Genomic DNA, 19,380 nt, shown 5'->3' on the forward strand with positions numbered 1-19,380 from the left:
CTTTCTTAGTCACCATCCCTACGACCTTAGCTGTTATAGTATCTAGTGCTATTTAACACCTTTGCAGAGTCTGTCTGATTTTTTTTTTTTAAAGAGAATAAAACCTAACAAAATGAAACAGAATAAAGCCAACCAAAACAATGAAAGTAGTACAGAACCTCAGAATAGGATGATATTATCATCACAGTAGTTGTCCATATCATCAGACATAGCAAAATCAAATAAAGCAAAACAATAAAATCAGTCAAAACAGAACATTGAATAGAACAAAACAATGAATTGGAACAAAACAGTGAAAACAATATTGGACTTCAAAAATAAGACATAAGGGGCCAGAGGTTTAGCTTTACGGCATAAATGCCTGCTTGGCAAAACGTGAGGTCGTGGGTTCAATCCCCAGTACCAAAAAAAAAAAGGAAATCCCCCATATTTGCTATATTGCATTCTATTATCCTCTTAATAGGTGCTTAGACTACTGGCCTTAGGCCTGCAAAGTCAGTCAAACAGTAAAAGCAGTTAGTTGTTTTTGTACCTCAGTTGCTTATGGGGGCGCCTTCTTGATTTTCAGCCCACATACTAGTTGGCTCATGGGAAAGACAGCTGGCTTCTGTCTTCCTGGGCCCCTCATGGTTTGTGTGGCTTATGGGAAAGGTAAATTGGCTTCTTGTACTTCTCCCACACTCCAGCGTGGCTTCTTCTGACTCACAGGAAGGGCAAACTAACTTCTCTCTGGGCCGCACATGGTTTGTGTTAGTCCATCTGATTTTTTAAATAGATGTTTTGTTCTGTTTTGCTTTGTTTTGTTTTTTATCGGTACCAGGGATCGAACTCAGGACCTCCTGCTTGCATGGCAGGTGCTTATGCCACTGAGCTAAATCCCCAGCCTGTCCATCTGATTTTTTAAGAAATGTTTTCAATTTAAAAACTTATAAAAAATAGGATACAGTGAAACATAATTTATAAATCAGAAAGGTTTCCATGTATACCTTTGAGAAGTACTCCATTGAAATTTCCCTTTCACACTGATGAATCTTCTCAGTTCTCAGTCCCTGCTTCCCAAAAGACAATCACTGTTGCTTGCTTATTTGATAAACATAAACATTCTTTTTGCATTGGAAATGCTTATAGGAATATTTATTTTTACATCCCTGTATATATGAGCAGAAGCATACTTTACTTACTTTTATTTTTATTTTTTTTTTTGGTACTGGGAATCAAACTCAGGACCTTGCTCTTGCCAGGCAGGTGCTGTGCCACTGAGCTGTATCCTTGGCCCAGAAGCATACTTTGTACCTTGCTTTTTTTTTTTATGTGATAACATAATTTGGAGATCTATTTTTTGGGGTACCAGGGATCGCATTCATGGCCTTACACTTGCCAGTCATGCGCTTATGCCACTGAGCTAAATCCCCAACCCTTGGAGATCTTTCAAAATCAGTATTAAAGAACTTTCACATTCTCCTTTAACTACTTGTGTAGAAAGACAATATATGGATTTCTGTACTTTACCAAACAGACCGCTGTTGATGAACTTGAGACTTTTCCAACCATTTTATTTTAGTGATCTTATCAATGATCTTGTGTTCTGAACATATGTGTACATTAAAAGTCACTTCTTAGAGTTTAATTACTGGCATAGGATATTTGCAATGATGTTGGATAGATACTGCCACATTTCCCACCACTGAAGCTGTATGAATTTGCGCTCACACTAATAGCATGGGAGGGTTCCTGTTCTACTACCTTTCTACGGTAGGGTACTTTATAGTCTCCCTCAGTCATTGTACTTCTAGTTTGTAATGCCATTACTAAGAATGAAGTATAGCATTTTTCGTATATTAAAAAATTTAATTTTCTATGATCCATTTAGTCACATTCTTTGCCTGTTTTTCTGGTGATTAGTATTTTTTTTTTTTTATTGTTTTTTGCAATGCTGGGTGTAAGAATTCGACCCTGGGCCTTATACCTGCTAGGCGAGTACTCTCTGATGGGGCTACTGAAGTCTACATCCCTTTAAAAATTTTTTTAGTTTGAGTTAGGGTCTCATTAAGTTGGCCAGAGTAGCCTCAAACTTTCAATCCTTCTGCCTCAGCTTCCTGAGTAAGTAGGATTATAGGCATGAGCCATCATGGTTAGCTGATTAGTTTATTTGTGTCTCTTTTCCCTTAGGCTGTCTTGGCCCAGTAACCAGGCCCTCTGATGACAACCTAGAGTTTGTTGGATGTTGAATGTAAGGATTAATTTGGGTAACAATCATTGTTCTAACTATCTTGCAGGTATCTCATGGTCAATCAAAGAGACTGCTGGTCATAGTGGGTCAACCCAAGAAGGACGCGAACAGTTAAAGAATCAGAGCCGAAACAGTTTCTCTTCCTATGCACAACTACCCAAACCTTCTTCCACCTACTCCCTGAGCAGCTTCTTTAGAGGTAGAAAGTGAAAATTAAAGGTTTTTTTTTCCTTGCCAGGCAGGCGCTGTGCCGCTCAGCCTGATTAAAGGGATAGGCAAGTCTTTTTATTTTTTCAGGAAAATTCTCAGGCTGTAATTTTCATTTACTCTAGGAGAAAAAGATTAGATTAATGAAGGATATAAACTTACATTAGAGCTGGCAGCTGAGTTTAGAAGTTAGAGAAATAAAATTTACAAGCACTGGGCTGGTTTTATAGAACATGATGAACTTGTCATTAACCCAGTGACAGATATTTGACTAGTTCAGAATTTCTTCTTACCTGTTATGCAGTGTTGTTGAGAATCCTTGTACTTTGTAGATGGGAATGTAAAAAGTGCAGCCACTGTAGAAGATAGTATTATAGTAGTTCCTCAAAAATAAAAAAATTAAACATAAAATTGCAGTGTGATTCAGCAGTTTCACTTCTAAGTACACTAAGAAGAATTGAAGGCAAGAACTTGAGCAGATATTTGTAAACTGGCATTCATTTCATAGCAGTATTCACAATAACCAAAAGATGGAAACAGTCCATATGTTCATTAAGGGATGCACAGGTAGCCCAGTGTGTGGAATATGTACGATAGACTATTACTCAGCCTTACAAAGTCATGAAATTCTCATTTCATGCTACAAAATGGATAAAACTTGAGATTATGCTGACTGGGAAAGATACAAAAGGACAAATATTACGTGACTATATTTACATGAGATACCTAGCTTAGGCAGATTCATAGAAACTGAAAGTAGCAGGGTGGTGGTTACCACGGCGCGATGGTGAGAAGGATGGAGAGTTATTTCTTGATGTGTTTTGGTTTTGGTCCCAGGAATCAAACTCAGGACCTTGTGCTCACCAGGCAGGCACTTGTGCCCTTGAGCTGTATCCCCAGCAGAGTTATTTCTTAAGGATGCAGAATCTCATTTTGATATGATGAAAAAGTTTTGGGTTTGGATAGTGATAGTGGCTGTACAACAGTATAAATGTACTTAATAGTACTGAATAATATTCTTAAAAAGTGGTTAAAATGGCCAGTCATGGTGCTATATGCCCATAATCCCAGCTGCTTGGGAAACTGAGGCAGGAAAATCAAGTTCAAGGCCAGCCTGGGCAGCTAAGTGACACTCTGTCTCAAAATAAAAATAAAGGGGCTGGGGATTTAGCTCAGCGGCATAAGCACCTGCCTTGCAAGCAGGCAGTCGTGAGTTCAATCCCTGGTACTGAGAAAAAGAAAAAAGAAAGAAAAAAAAATAAAATAAAAAATAAAAAGAGCTGGGGATGTAATTCAGTGGTAGAGCACCTCTGTGTTCAGTCTTTAGTACTGCCCCTCCCAAAAAAGAAAAAGTGGTAAATTTTATTATTATGTATATTTTACCATACTTGATTAACCCTTTTGAGACAAGGTCTTGCCATGTAATGCAAGCTGGTGTTAAACTCACTGTGAAGCCCATGCTGGCCTTGAACTTGCAGCAATCCTACTGCCTCAGCTTCCTGAGTGCTAGGGTCACAGCTGTACACCACCAGGCCTGCCCCCCTCCTTTAATATCATCTCAGATTTCTGAAGTCAGGTAAAACCTTGTCTTAACCTTAAAGTTCATTCCTGTATTGCATAATAAAATTCTACATACTGTATCCTTAACTAAGTCTGGACAACTCTTGACTTGAGCTCTGTTGACCTTCTTTTTTGTGTTCTTTATTCTTAGGTAGAACTAGACCTGGAAGTTTCCAGTCTCTTTCTGATGGTGAGCATTGGGCATTTTCTCTTGATTGCTGAGGGAGATGTTGCTGAGCTGGGGTACAGTCTGAGGAATGAGAATAGGTAGTAATTAAAATAATGAACTTTATTTTGAATGTCATCATTAATAGAGAAATTTTCTGATGATAGGAATTAAAAATCATTCAGGTTACAAAAGCAGGAGGTGACTTCTTTTAGGAAAGAATTGAGATGTAGCCAGGTGTGGTGGCACAATCTTGTAATTCCAGCACTCTGGAGGTTGAGGCAAGAGGCTCACTCTGAGTTCAAGGCCATCCTGAACTGCATAGTGAAACCGTGTCTCAAAAAGACCAAAAAACAAACGAATGAAAAAGGCCTGAAATCTACTTTTGGCAATAGGATGTCTAGGGGAGGCTACAGGTCTAAAAATGTGTGTGAGGAGGACACAGTAAAAGAAAGAAATGACATGAAACAGGACTCATGGTGCCTTTCTAAATCAGCTATCTGTACTTTTTCAGCTTTGTCGGACACGCCTTCCAAAAGCTATGCTCCAGAGCTGGGGAGGCCCAAGGGGGAGTATAGAGTAAGTTATATCTTACTATTGATGTGCTATTCTATAGTATAAGATACCTTGGCATATGTTTACATTCTCAAAATGTAGCATTAGGGAATTTGATCACATGTGAACATCATTGAGTATACTTTCCCGAACCCAAATGGTATAGCTTTTTATGTGCCTGTTGCTGTAAACCTGCATTACTGACTACTGCAGGCAGTTGTAACATGATAGTTTTGGAGATTTTTTGTTTTTTTTTTTAGTATTTTTGTATCTAAACATATCTAAACATAGCACAAAGGTACAGTAAGAACACAAGGCACTAGGAATACGGTTCCATTGTGATCTTAAGGGATTACCATTGTATGTGTGGTCCATCACTCAGCAAAATGTCACCAAGCAGCTGTGACTGTAAGATATTCCTCGTTTAATGACCCACCCATTTACTGACTGTTTGGACTTAAAACCGGGGTATGCTGTTCAGCCCTACCACCTGCCACTTGGACTTGCGAGCCAAGTTCAGACAGACTTACAAAGCTGGAATGTGAGCAACAGTGAAGCTTTATGGTGGCTTCTACAGTAAAGTACGGTGGTTTTTGCTGATTGTACTATACAGTACAGGTCCGTAGTTTTATGTTCTGTTTTGTATTGCAAAGCAAAATCATCAAGATGAAGTTTCTTTTGACCATTTCTTTGTTTTGAAAACTGCAGTGTACATACTATATATAATTCCTCATTTAACAACCTGGTCACAGAACCAGAACTTGGTTATTAAGTTAGAAATGTCTATATTTTAAATGTGCAGGCACTCTCCCCTGCAACCCCCTGGCACACACTATGATACTGGTGATTGAATCCAGGTCCCCACTCTTGCTAGACAACGTGTGTTCTATCACTCAGCTAAATTCCCTTTTTATTTTGAAACATGGTCTCATTCAGTTGCCCAGGCTGGGCTGGAACTTGTGATCCTCCTTTGCCTTAACCTTCCAAGTAGCTAAAATAACAGCTTAATGCCCTTTTGTAGATAAGAAAACTGCATTTTTGTCAATATTAATGCTTGAGGTTTTACAGCCAGGTGTGGCATATGGACTCAAAAATCTGTTTTCTGACTGAAACTTAGCCTGAAACCTTTCTTACTTATTATCCTATCTTTTGAAGGCTGTACTTTGAAATTCACTGAGCCTCATAGCAGTCTGGATGCTTGGCTGAAATTTGGTGACCTTTACAGTAGTTAGATGCTTGGTGAAATATGTTTCCATGAAGTATATAAAAACAAATTAATTCATAGGGAAGAAACCATATTTTAAGATCAAACAAGGAACATGTTTCAAATGTTATTCTTTGTCCTTCTCCTGACCAAAGGTATTAATCATTAGGATTCAAAATGTGACTAATTGCATCTAAGGGTTGAAGTTCTGAACTAGTAGGCGTGGGATTACTGTTTAGTCAGTTGGGTCATCCTTCTTTAATCTATCTCTGCCTGTTTGTATTGCCTCTGCTGTAGTTCCTTAAGAAACTCAAGACTGTCTCAGTTCATTTTTCTCATCAGTTGCCTCAACAAAATATTTCTCCACTAGGAGACTGAGTTAGAGGCGATCTGACCCTTTAACTTCCTGGATTCATGTGTTGCTCTTATTTTAGGACTACAGCAATGACTGGAGTGTGAGTGATACAGTGCGACGCCTTCGAAAAGGCAAGGTAAGGCCACTGGAGAGAGAATTCTTGTGGGATTCCTTGGCAAGCTGCTTTTGCTAAATTGGAACTACTAAAAGAAATAGTTTTTTGGGGGAATAAAATAAACAACAGTAAGATTGAAAGTTACTTGCAAATTTTTTTTACTTTCCAGACTTTAGGTGTTGCTTTGGAAGTAGGGGGAAATAGTGGGTGAGAAGGAAACGTATATTTAATTAAAAATGAGAATGAGCTTTTAAGTTTGGGTCTGTGGTTTATTGTGAATTAATTTTTGTATACCTTATGAGAGAAGGTTGAGGTTCATTGTCTTTTTTTTCATGTAAATCCGAGGTTTTTTTGCAGCAGTATTTGTAGAAAAGACTGTCCCATTGAATCATGATGGTACTTTTTTTTGGTCTTTTTGAGACAGTTTCACTATGCAGTTCAAGCTGCCCTTCAACTCACTTTGTAGCCAGGCTGGCTGTGAACTTATGGCAGTTGCCTGGCTGTGGTACCTTTCTTGCAAATCAGTTGATCAGATATGTCTTGATCACTGTTTGGAGTCTATTCTAGTTTATTTATCCTTATGCCACTGCCCCTTGATTTTCGTAGCTTTATAGTATGTGTTGAAGTCAGATAGCTTGGACTCTTTTGAAACTTGCAACTTTTTAGTTTATTTTTCACTTGCAAAATTATTTTGACTATTCTGAATTTTTTTTTTATGGTGCTGGGAATCGAACCCAGGGCCTTGTGCATAGTAGGCAAGCACTCTACCCTGGAACTACATCCCCAGCCCTGAAATTTTATTGAATCTATAAGTTAATTTTGGGAGAATTACCATCATAAAGAATTCATAGATAAACCTCTAGAAGAAAATGCAAGTGAAAATCTTTGTACTCTTGTGTTAGGCAAAAATTTATTCCCTAGGACACAAAAAGCATTAATAATAAAAGAAAAAGTACGGTAAAATGAACTTCATCAAAATTAAAAACTTTGGCTTTTTGAAAATAGAAAAAACCTACCTGCCGGGCCTGGTGGCACATGTTTGTAATCTAGCACTCAGGAGGCTAAGGCAGGAGGATCACCATGAGTTCAGGCCAGCCTGTACTACATAGAAGACCCTGTCTCAGAAAAACAAAAAAAGAAGAAAAAAAACAAAAAACAAGGCTGGGAGAAAATTATGTGTAAAATTCATACAAGGGACCTATTCTCAGGAAAAAAAAGTCTTGTAAGTTACTGATAAAAAGAGACAACCCAACACAAAATTGGCACACAGCTTGACTGGTTATATCACAGAAGGCATACAAATGGTCAGTAGCACTTGAATATATGATCAACACTATAGTTACCAAAAAATGTAAATTAAAGCCATGAGATAATCAGTAAACTGCCACTAGAATGGCTAAATTTCAAAAAGATTTATCAGATCAAGTGTTGGAAAGATGTTGAAGAACTAGACAACTAGTCTTACACATAGCTGATGGGAATGTAAAATGACAACATTAGAATAATCCGTTCTTGGGGCTGGGGATTTAGCTCAGCGGCATAAGCGCCTGCCTTGTAAGCAGGCAGTCGTGAGTTTGATCCCCGGTACTGATAAAAAGGAAAAAGACAACAACAACAACAACAAAAGAATAATCTGTTCTTACCAATTGAAATAGATACTTTATGTACACTAGTTTCACTTCTAGATGCTCAGAGTCCAGGTTGACTTGCATACAGATGTTCATAGCAGCTTTTTTTTCACAAAGGCTCCCAAATGGAAACCACTGAAATGTCCATCAGCCGATAAATGGATAAACAAACCAGCATATCTGTATAATGGAAAACAAGTTGGCCATAGGTAGGAATAAACTAGAGATACCACAATACAGTTTTATGTCAGATTGAAAGAAGGAAGCCAGTTACAGAATATTATATGATTTCATTTTTATGAAGTTTTAGTCAAAACTATAGTGGCTGAGAGCAGATGAGCAATTGCCAGAGGATAGGGATAGAAGGGAGGTCGTTAATGTCAAAATGGACAAAGGACCTCTTGGGGATGCTGAAAATGTTCTGTATCTTTGTTGTGGTAGTGGTTACATTGCATACATAGACTTTCAAACTACACAGTTAATCAGGGAAGAATTCATTTTACGTAAATTGCATCTTATTTTTAAAAAATGAGTGATCTTTATTGATTTTTTTCAAGACTGTAGAACCTTATTAGCATCTTGTAAGGCATGGATGGTGAACCAATGGCATGTGTACCACAGCTGGCTATTTGTTGCTACTGAAAGGTCTAAAAGCTTTGCTATCACTATTACAGGGCGTCAGACTGAACTATGTGGTGGGAACACACTGTCTCAGAGTCCTGGGGAGCTTAGTGTAAATATAAAGCTCTCTTGGGGGGCATTTCCTTTCTCTGTTCCTCATCCCTTACTGTCTGGTGATGTAGGCGTGTAGGAAGCTGTCTTTTGTCCTCTCCCTTATACACTAATTGTGTTCATACTCTTCCAGGTCTGCTCACTAGAAAGATTCCGCTCCTTACAGGACAAGCTACAACTCCTAGAAGAGGCAGAAAACATGCACGATGGAAATGTCATTACTGCAGTGAGTTGTGGAGTTTTGTTGTTCTTATTGTTATTTTGTTGTTATCACTTCTCTTACTGTGTGTGTGTGTGTGTGTGTGTGTGTGTGTGTGTGCGCACGTGTGTGGTTTTTTTTTGGTACCAGGGATCGAACTCACAACCTTGTGCTTGGCAGGCAGGTGCTTATGCCACTGAGCTAAATCCTTGGCTCTTCTTATTGTTTTTGGTTTTGACACAGGCTCTCATTATGTAGCCCACACTGGTCTTCACTTTGTGATCCTTCTCCTTCTGCCTCAGCTTCCCAAATGCTGGCATCAACCCCTCACTGTTGTCATTTCTTTAATTGTTGTTGAAAATAACAAGTAGTTATTGAAACATAAGTTTATGAAAATCTAATCAAATAGACTTTACTGTCTTGGGTAAAGGTCAAGTAACGGTCCTGGCTTCCCTTGTGAACTGAGGCTTCTCCAGCAGTTTATAATCTAATGTATGCATTGTAGGTGGGAGTTTTCGTAGTGACCAGAGTAGAAGGTTGACTTAATCTGTGTTATGCAAAGTAATCTGTGGGAGGACAGATGTAGGAGTAGTCTCCCAGAGGCAGTGTATCTCAGCCTGTATGGGCGTAGGTATGGGTGTGGATGTCACCTTTCCTTCTATCCCATAGAGATCTGTTGTCTGTACCTGAAAAGATTCTTAACAAGTTGTTGCCTCTTTTCTAGACATCTAGTGATCAGGGCAGAGCATTGTGTTGAAAAGTCGCACATTCTGTGTTGCATGTTCTTTGTTGTGTTTTCCTCTAGGTTCTGATCTTCCTGAAGAGGACGTTGAGCAAAGGTGAGGATGGTTTGAAGAAATCTCTACTCAGCAAGGTATCTGCCACATTTGAGGGGAGAATGGTGTGTGAGTGTCATACCAGAATTCACCAATGTCAGTCTGTTTCAGAGACAGCTGAGGTGGCACGGGATTTGAGAGCACACGTTGTGAGGCTGAGGGCATCTTCAGAGTGATGACTGCAGTAGTCCAAAGCCCTCTCTATTTATTAGTCAGATGACTTGTTTGCTTGAGGAAGTGAGAATCCTATGCTAAATGCCTACTTTTGGGTCGATAAGAGCTGAAAAGCTGTCTCAGTGGCAATGATTTACCCTGGACAGTAGAAGTTATTGATGGTGAATTGGAACATAGGGGTCAACCATTCTTAGCTTTTGCTAAGCTTTGAGATGATGTTTGGAACATGTGAATAGGGAGGCCAATTTCATACTTGAGTAAAAGTGTCCTCTTTTCTCCACTTCCTTCCTTCTTCCTGCCTACCAGAGATCCTCTTCCGAGAGCTGGAGGTGCGACAGGTTGCCCTCAGACATCTCATTCACTTCCTTAAAGAAATAGGGGATCAGAAGCTCCTAATAGACCTTTTCAGGTAAGACCTGATCCTCTTGTCGAGAAGTTTATTAAGTACTTTTTCAAAGCTTGCTGAGGGATACAAAGAAGTACAAGACACTTTTTCCTAGAAACATTTAGAAGCAAGATATTAAATATGAGGAGGTAACTAACAATACCTTGTAGTCTGTGATAAGGTGATAGTATAGCAGGATGGTGAAAAGCCAGACTCAAGAGTTGGTCACACTTGGGTTGAATACTAGCTCTACCACTAGTGTGTACGGTGACTTTGAGCAAGTCAACAACCTGCCGCAAGTGTCACCTTTCACCTCTGTAAAATGGAGATGATAAACTACCCCAGAGTCATTAGGAAGATTGAGAGAGTTAATGTGTGAGACTGGAGATTTAGCTCAGTGGCATAAGTGCCTGCCTGGTAAGCACAAGGTCATGTGTTTGATCCCCAGTACCAAAAAAGTCAGTACTTAGCTTAAGGCCAACTCTGTAGTATTAATATTTATTAAGTTCTTAGCATAATAATAATATTACCTATTATTTATATAAATACTTAATAATATTTATTAAGTTTTTTAGATAGAACTAGATTAAAGATGTTTTTATTGTTTGGTTTTAAGTAATCCCAGTGAAAATTACAGTAGAAGAAAAAAACACAATTTTCAGCCAAGATACCTGAAGAAGGTGTCATGAAAGTGATTAGGATATGAATTAGACTTACTAGGCTTGGGTAGATTCTGCTGGTGGAGAGGTAAGTATATCCTCTGGAGGTTAAGGCTGTGGGGATGGTCTTCTGTCATGTTTTCCTTCTCCATGTCATTCCAGTCAGTTGGAACTATTTTCTGTCCTGGAGTTAAAATGTATGTACGTTTTATCCTTTCTCCAAGTCAGCGAAGGGATTGGAACTCTATTTAACCTCTTTGGCTCAAGGTAACTTTAGTACCTAGTGACTTCAGAACAGTGACGAGTTGCCCTAAAGACTAAGAGAGGAAGAAAGCACGTTATTGATTACGGTTAAGATTATGGATTGGTATCCAAGAATTTGCAAAAATAGACCTGCTTATGGATATAGGCTATTCTCTGTGTGTGTGTGTGTGTGTGTGTGTGTGTGTGTGTGTGTGTGTGTGTCTGATTCTCCCTCTTTCCTTCCCAAGTCAGTAAGGACTTATGAAGCATGATCTCTGTGCAAAGCAGTGATACTAATTTGGTTAGTCTATTCAGAGTTTGGAGGAATCAAAGACAAAAATTTCTGTGTTTTAAGGTCATACCAAATATGTTGTACTCTGTACAGAGGAATAAAGAATAATATAAATAACTGTTTTCAGAAATATTTTGATAAACTAGAGTGCCTTACTCGTTAAAAAAATAATAACCAAGGCCCAGGATATAGCTTAGTGGCACAGCACCTATCTGAAAAGTACAAGGTCATGAGTTCAATCCCTGGAACCAAAACAGACAAACCAACCCAAGGTCACTGTGGACCACAGAAGGTTTTAAGCTCTTAGTGCCCTGCACTGCCTTTTTGTGGTTTCTTTGTCTTCAGCTAAAGAGGAGAGGAACACTGATATGTGAACCACCAGGGATTTTGAAAATATTGCTCATGGTAGAAAGTTTAAAAGAAAGGCTCATCTCATGTAGTGAGGGAAACAAGTTTGGGTTGTGTTTTTTCTAGACAGCAGTTTTGAGAGGTTATATGCCACACATCGATAGATAAAAATGCCCTCCTCCCTTCTGCTTCTTCCCAGGTTCCTAGATAGAACAGAAGAGCTTGCGGTAAGTGCGGGCTTTGTTTCAGTTGGGAACCTGTGTAACAGACCGTAAGCCAAAACCCAGCCTCCAAGATTCTTGACTGATCAGATAATTTCCTTTGGCATTGTGTATATCCAGAAGACAGAAGGATCTAGGAAACCTGAATACTTAATCTAAATGGCATATTGGTTTTTTTTTTTAAACATGTTCTTTTGCTCAGGCTTATGAATAAAAAAATTTTTAATAAATAAAAATTGGACTGGTCAATTTGTAATTTCTTTCAAGTCCTGTTAGGAGTTCTTGGGTTTTGGCTTCTAACAACACTAAAGAAAATGTTAACAGCTGAAAGGATAAGAAACCAGATACAGGTCACATGAGTAAAGGCACACCCAGTACACATTTTGACTGAGAGCTCAGTGGCCAAGTGTGAAAATTGATTTTTGGCAGATTTTCACAATCAGAATGTACTGGAATATAAGAATGAATATGAAAAAAAAATTTAAAAATTTAAAAAAAGAATGAATATGAAATTTCACAAACTTAGCTGTATTATTAAAAATTTAGTGACTCATTTTTTAAAGTTTGATTTCAGAGAAATAATTTCTCAGCACTGTTAATGGAAGGATTTTTCCTTTATTACCATACCACACATTTGTGATGATACATTCAGCTGGCACATTTAATAATATTGTTAACTTTTTTGCACAGCAAAATATAATTAAGGAAAATGTTTTTCAGTAACATTTTCTAAAATAATGTGTTTTCTTGTACTTACAATTCAAGTCATGAGAAAGGTTGAAAAATACTATATCTATTGAAAATGATTTGTCTGTAGTATTCATTAGGAAAATTTTGTTGTTTTTTAACTACTATAAGTTCAAAACTCTTAAAAAATTTTCCTTATAGAACATTATTAGAAGTTTTGTTGTTTTAAAGTTTCGTTATTAAGAATAAATGTATTTTGGATACCTTGTTTTTATATAAAATGGTTTTTTCTTATACTCCTTATGTTTGAATTAAAGGTATAATCTAAGAAATTATACCTTTATACCTATTCCTATATATTTATATTATATGTAAATTTAGAGTTTTCCAGTCTTGTAAGGATTGGAAGTGGCAAGCAAAGCTGATAGTCTACTAGTTTATTCTAGAATATAACAGTTTTCCAAGTAGACTTATTCTTGAAAAATGTGGGCCAAAATGAGATTAACAAAAAATTAACAATAGTTTTCTTTTACTAGTACATGTTTGTATTCACTGTAGGGAATTGGTACATGCACATAACACATTTCGATTCTCCTTTTATTCCCCCCTCCCTTACTTACACTTCTTAAAAGTTATTTTCTTTTTTTTGATACTGGGAATTGAATTCACAACCTAGTGCTTGCCAGGCAGGCGCCATGCTGCTGAGCTACATCCCCAGCCATAGAAGTTATTTTCTTAAATTATAAATAATTGTATACCAGATATTTTACCCCCAAGAGTAGAATTCTAGAAACAATTCTTTTTTTTTTTTTTTTTTTTTATCGGTACCAGGGATCGAACTCACAACTGCCTGCTTGTAAGGCAGGTGCTTATGCTGCTAAGCTAAATCTCCAGCCTGAAAGAATTCTTGAGAATAAATATTTTGTGTTTTTTAAGGATGAAAAGTCCACTTATACAACTGTCTCTCTATTCTAAGAGAAAACAATGGCTCAAAACTTCACTGTCTTTTGTAGCTATCCCATTATCGAGAGCATTTGAATATACAGGATCCTGAGAAGCGAAAAGAGTTTCTTAAGACCTGCATTAGGTATGTATGGGAGAGAAATTGTTTTAAGTTTAAATACCTTTATTCAGATGGAATGAAGAGAATAAAAGGGTAGAATGGATGAATAGAAAGGGGGAAATTAGTGAATTATACCAGTATCGTTAAAAGTTACCTCATTCAGTGGCTTCCAAATATACTAGTGTCAAACAGTCTTCCCTGGTTGGTGGTAATCTTAGAAAAATACATAATGTAGACAGTTTTTTCCAAAAGCTAAATTTACTTAATTTAAAAGTATCTTTTGTGCTTCGATTATATTCCTACTTCTCCTCCTCCATTTTGATAGTAACTTTTTTTTATAACCTTACATAATAAAACAAAAAACTGGCAGCTCTTTATGGACTTTATGTATTTTTGTGTGTGTGGTCCTTAAAACTCCAGAGTCTGGGAACCTCTGATGGCATAGAAGCTTTTATCAAGCATATAGGTTCTTGTAAAATTACAGCCCCAAATAGTATTCCTGTGATGGAGTGCTCAGTATTTGGGGAGTGACTCATTTTAATGTTGTTTGTTTTGGGTGCCGGGAATCAAACTCATGACCTTGTGCTTGTCAGGCAGGCACTGTGCCACTGAGCTGTATTCCTGACCTCTTATTTTATTGTTTAATAGCCTTCGTTGTTGGAATGTGTTTCCTAGTGTTGAGCTGAAATTTACTTCCCATATCTTTCAGGACAGGTATAGAGTCTGTCAATAGTCTTTGCTTCTTCGGGCTCTCGGTTTTTTCAGTTATTTTTAGGTCACTTCAGAAATTTGTTTCTGTCAGTGAAATCTTTAGTTTTATTGTTACTAAATGCTGAGCTGTCATATAGCCTCAGGAAAATGAAAATGGGAGTGATATAATTAGAATCTATTGCTCTCTTACCTGTTATTATAAGATTTGTGATTCCCACTCTTTTGGGTTAATATAATTGAATTTCAGAGTTCTTCCTGGAATGAGTTGAATAGAGAAATAATGGGACACTTTCTAAAGGATAGTACTATGAACTGAGTGTTTAAAATCTGTCTTCTGTTCTTGGCTTTGCCTACTGATGTGCTATACGACTTTTTTTTGGTAGCAGGGATCAGACTTACAACCTTGCAGTAAGCCACTGAGCTAAATCCTGGCCTGTACTATATGACTTTTAAGCAAGACACTATCCTTCAACTTGTTCATGTATAAAATTGCATTTTATAGAGGGAACCTTTGGCAGTTGTGTGGTTTTTGAAATCTTTGCCAGTCTGCAAACCTATCATGATGCTATGTAATTTACTTTTGTTATTCTGCAATTTAAAAAATGGCAAGTGACAAATTAAAGTGCTCTTTTTTTTTTTTTAAAGAGCTCTTTTAGTTAGGCAGTAACAGGAGCCACAGAACTTCACTAGGATGTGGATGATGAGTACTTGGCTAGGCTCACTTTGTGACAGTCATTGAATATCTAACTCTGAAAATGAGATAATTTTTATATCATCAGAAAATCATTAATTATTTTGTATTATGTGGACTTTCAGCATCCCTCTTAAATTGACAAAAATCTTAAACACAAAATCTAGTCAAAGATCTACGCTGTTTTTTGCTTTTCTCTCTCTGCCTTTATGGCATAAAGAGAATTGAGGTCAGACTTGTGAAGCACCATGAGTCTCTGTTTATGATGATGATATTTGGTTTAGTTGGATATGTTTTCTTTCTATATAAGAAAAAGATACTAACCTTCTGGCCCTCTACCAGTTTGCCATTTTCAGCAGAAGATTCTGCACATATACAAGACCATTACACGCTCCTGGAACGGCAAATCATTATTGAGGTTAGATTCCTCATCTCTACAGTTTCTCCTTTGGTGCTCAGGCTCAGAGCCATTCAGTGTCTTAGAAACTTCTATGCTTTGGACATAGAAGGTCATTTCCTGTTGCAGTCTTTATAAGTCTTTCATTTCCTCCCTGTACATGATACCCTTTCTCAGTTTTATTTTTGTTTGTTTGTTTTTTATAGTTTTTTTTGTACCTGGGATTGAACTCATGACCTCACATTGCCACTGAGCTCAATCCCCAGCCTTCAGCTGTTCTTAGGTATGCTTTTTTGTCACATTTGCTGCTGACCTGGAAGTAGTTCCTCTTCATCCCAAATCTCCTGTGTCATCACCGTGTCTTTAGTCATTTCATCCAACTTAGTTTCATGATCATTTTATGTATTTTAAACCCTGGGATAGCCTAGGCAGTTTTTTTTCTTTTTTGCTTCATTGGTAGGGTGAGAAATACAATTGCTGTAGTAAAAGTTTTTTCCTACTGCTGCTTCATGGATGTTGTTTTTCTCCCCTTGGCTCACCCTACCACAGGCCAATGATCGACATCTAGAGTCAGCTGGACAGACTGAGATCTTCCGAAAACATCCCCGCAAAGCCTCCATCCTCAATATGCCACTAGTGACAACACTTTTTTACTCCTGCTTCTATCACTACACCGAAGCTGAGGTACAAGCACAATGTGAAAGAAAATCCCACAAACTTGCATTGCACAGAACACCATAGTTCATGTCCAGTACGGTATTTTTATGTACTCTGTTAAAAGTGCATGCATATAGTTCTCAGAAGTCCACCTGGGATCTTTCCTGGCTCTCAGCAAGGGTGAGCTAAGAGACAAAAAGATACTTGTAAGGGTTTGCACAGAAAGTTTTCAGGGGGCTGCTGTGCTGGCATAGCACATTCTGGCTTTGGTGCTAGCTTCCATCACAATCTGTGTTCAAAGATTCCATAATTCCCAGTGGATTGGCATAGGGATGAGCAGTAGGTGAGATAGCTCTGGGTTTCTTTGTTTTCTTTTGTTTTTTAAGTTTGGATTTTGTACAATTCCCCCCTTATTTGGATTAGCAAAACACTGGAAAAAGTACCAGGCATTTTAATCCAGTTCTTGATAAGCTAGGTTGTGTCCCATTAGACTCTGGAGTTGTTCCTTATAAGTTAATTGCTGGGTTTAAATAGTACAGAGTGAGAGGTGGAAAAGAAAATGAAGGATTAGAGGAAAGAGGGAAAAGTAGAATCCTAATGTGTTACGTGCATGTACCAGTTTCCCACAGGGAATGTAATCATTACATACTGAAAACATGTATTAATAAAAGGGAAAAAAATGGGAGGTTGGGTTGTTTACTGAAGTTCCTCCTCTACTTTCTTCCTAGGGGACATTCAGCAGTCCCATCAACCTGAAGAAGACATTTAAGGTAGATATACATTGGCCAGTGTTTTGTAAAAGTATTATCAGAGTAACTACATGTAATGGGTGTTGCCTGGCAGCCCTGTGCAGTAGATTCTTTACTACTTAAGGTTAAAGGTAGAATGAATTTGTAGCACAAGAGAGCACCTTTTCACTGATTGGTGTGCTGCAGTGCTGGTGCTTGGGGGAGGTAAGCGGTTCTTGATGACCTGTGATTTTAAGTGGTGGAATCAGTAAATTAATCAGGGTATACTTACCTGCTCTAAAATTCTCAGACATTTCTATCGATGTATTTTTTACTTTCCTTTAATTTTTCATGATTTCTGCTTCTAGATCCCAGACAAACAGTATGTGCTGACAGCCCTGGCTGCTCGTGCCAAACTTCGAGCCTGGCATGATGTTGATGCCCTCTTCACGACAAAGGTGGGTGCTCTAAAACTGTTCTGTGCTTCTGAGGTCTTAAGAGAAAGAAGGGTCATCACCTTCTTTTTTTTTTTTATAAATTACAATTACTGATTTAACATTTTTCCTCCCAGTGTTTTATTTTCCAAAATTTCAAACCTAATGAAAACTTGGAAGAATATATAATGGCCAAGAAACTTCACCCATTTCCCTAATTTATTTACTTTTTTGCCACATTAGCTACCTTTCTCCTTTTTGGACACATACATTTTTTAAAACTATGTGAAAGTAAACTGCAGATATCGTGGACACTTTTTCCTTAAACATAAACATGCATGTTCTACATAAATATGATATTATTAACACTTAATGTCAAAAAATTTAACATTAAGATAATACCATATATTGATTATATTTGCTATATATATTTGCTATATATTATGTATATATTCATATTTAAATCATTTAAATGTCCATATTTAAATTAGTCCTTTATAAATTTTTTTTTTTTTTTTTTTTTTTTTGGTACTGGGAATCAAACTCAGGACTTTGTATTTGCCAGGCAGGCACTTGTGTTGCTGAGCTACATCCTTGGGCCAATACACGTTTTTTGTTTATCTTTGTATTTATGTTCTCTTAGGATATAAAGAACGGACCTTGTACTGCACTTGGTCATAATGTCTTAACTGATTTACATTTTTAGAAAACGAATGCATACATTTTAAGGTGTACAGAATGTTTTGGTATATATAATAAAATAATTATAGCAGTTAAGCCAGTTAATATCAATCTCGGTTACCCATTGTACATGTTAGTGGGAGGGGGGAGGTTGTAGCTCCTAAAATTCACTCTTAGTAAGTTCTCATTATACAGTGTGCTATTATTACTAAGTATAGTCCTTGTGGTGTACATTAGATCCGTACTGTCACAATGGCAAGATCTTCTTAGGCTAAATACTGTGTCTAGTACATATATACTGTACATTATACTCTCTTTATCCATTCATTTAATGATAAACATTTAATCTTGCTTTCATATCTTGGTTATTATGGGTAATACCACAATGGATATGGAAATGCAGAGATCTTTATGAGGTAGTGATTTCATTTCCTTTGGCATATACCAGGAGAGGGATTACTGGGTAATAATAGTAGTTCCATTTTTAATTTCTTTATCAACCTTCATACTCTTTTTCCATAATGACCCCATCAGTCTGTTTTACGATTAACAGTGTATAACAGTTCCCTTTTCTTTATGCCCTCATCAACATTTACCACTTACGTACGTTTTTTTGGTTTTTTTCTTATCTAGTACTGAGGATTGAACCTAGAGCCTTGCATATGTAAGCAAGCACTCATTACCACTGGTCAATATCCCCAGCCCTGTTTTTACTTTATTTTGAGACAGGGTCTTTATGTCATCTTTCTGCCTCAGCCTTCTGCATAGCTGAGATTATAGGCATGTGTCACTATACTAGTTTATTGCTTATATTTTTTTGTGATAGCTATTCTAACAGATGTGAACTGATATTTCATAGTATTTTGATTTTTACATTTTCCTGGTGATTAGTGCTGAGTGCCTTTTTATATAATGTTGGCCATTTTTATGTCATTTTTTATTAGTATGTATTTGTAGTATATAATGATTACATTTGTCGTGGGAAATTTATACATGTACATAATACATTTTAATTCTTTTTATCCCCTCCACTCCCTGCTCCTTTTAACTCTTGTTCCCTGTCCCATTTGAAAAAGCTCTATTTCCATTCACTTTTTAAATCTTTTCCCTCCTTCCATCTTTTGTGCTGTTTCCCATCTGAAAAAGATCTCCCTACTTCCTGTTACTTTGCTCTTTGTTTATATTTTGGGTTTTTCATACCAGTATAAGAGAAATCATGCAG

General features: G+C 37.3%; 1 protein-coding gene across 3 annotated transcripts in view; it reads left to right on the forward strand.

Moving 5' to 3' along the window:
* Positions 1 to 19,380, forward strand: part of Vipas39 (VPS33B interacting protein, apical-basolateral polarity regulator, spe-39 homolog) — a 32,977-nt gene that overhangs the window by 5,265 nt on the left and 8,332 nt on the right. For all 3 annotated transcript variants that reach the window (XM_013155349.3, XM_003472448.5, XM_063241567.1), the window contains 13 exons: positions 2,277 to 2,429; positions 4,149 to 4,187; positions 4,678 to 4,742; positions 6,357 to 6,413; positions 8,886 to 8,978; positions 9,757 to 9,790; positions 10,268 to 10,370; positions 12,088 to 12,115; positions 13,810 to 13,883; positions 15,604 to 15,679; positions 16,208 to 16,342; positions 17,044 to 17,085; positions 17,412 to 17,501. In XM_013155349.3, the coding sequence (XP_013010803.1) occupies positions 2,277 to 2,429; positions 4,149 to 4,187; positions 4,678 to 4,742; positions 6,357 to 6,413; positions 8,886 to 8,978; positions 9,757 to 9,790; positions 10,268 to 10,370; positions 12,088 to 12,115; positions 13,810 to 13,883; positions 15,604 to 15,679; positions 16,208 to 16,342; positions 17,044 to 17,085; positions 17,412 to 17,501 (989 nt within the window). The remainder of the gene's footprint in view (positions 1 to 2,276; positions 2,430 to 4,148; positions 4,188 to 4,677; positions 4,743 to 6,356; positions 6,414 to 8,885; positions 8,979 to 9,756; positions 9,791 to 10,267; positions 10,371 to 12,087; positions 12,116 to 13,809; positions 13,884 to 15,603; positions 15,680 to 16,207; positions 16,343 to 17,043; positions 17,086 to 17,411; positions 17,502 to 19,380) is intronic.

The sequence above is a fragment of the Cavia porcellus genome, unplaced genomic scaffold (assembly GCF_034190915.1).
Source record: "Cavia porcellus strain 051 isolate PalLab524CR breed Dunkin Hartley unplaced genomic scaffold, mCavPor4.1 scaffold_31, whole genome shotgun sequence".
NCBI classification, from domain to species: Eukaryota; Metazoa; Chordata; class Mammalia; order Rodentia; family Caviidae; genus Cavia; species Cavia porcellus.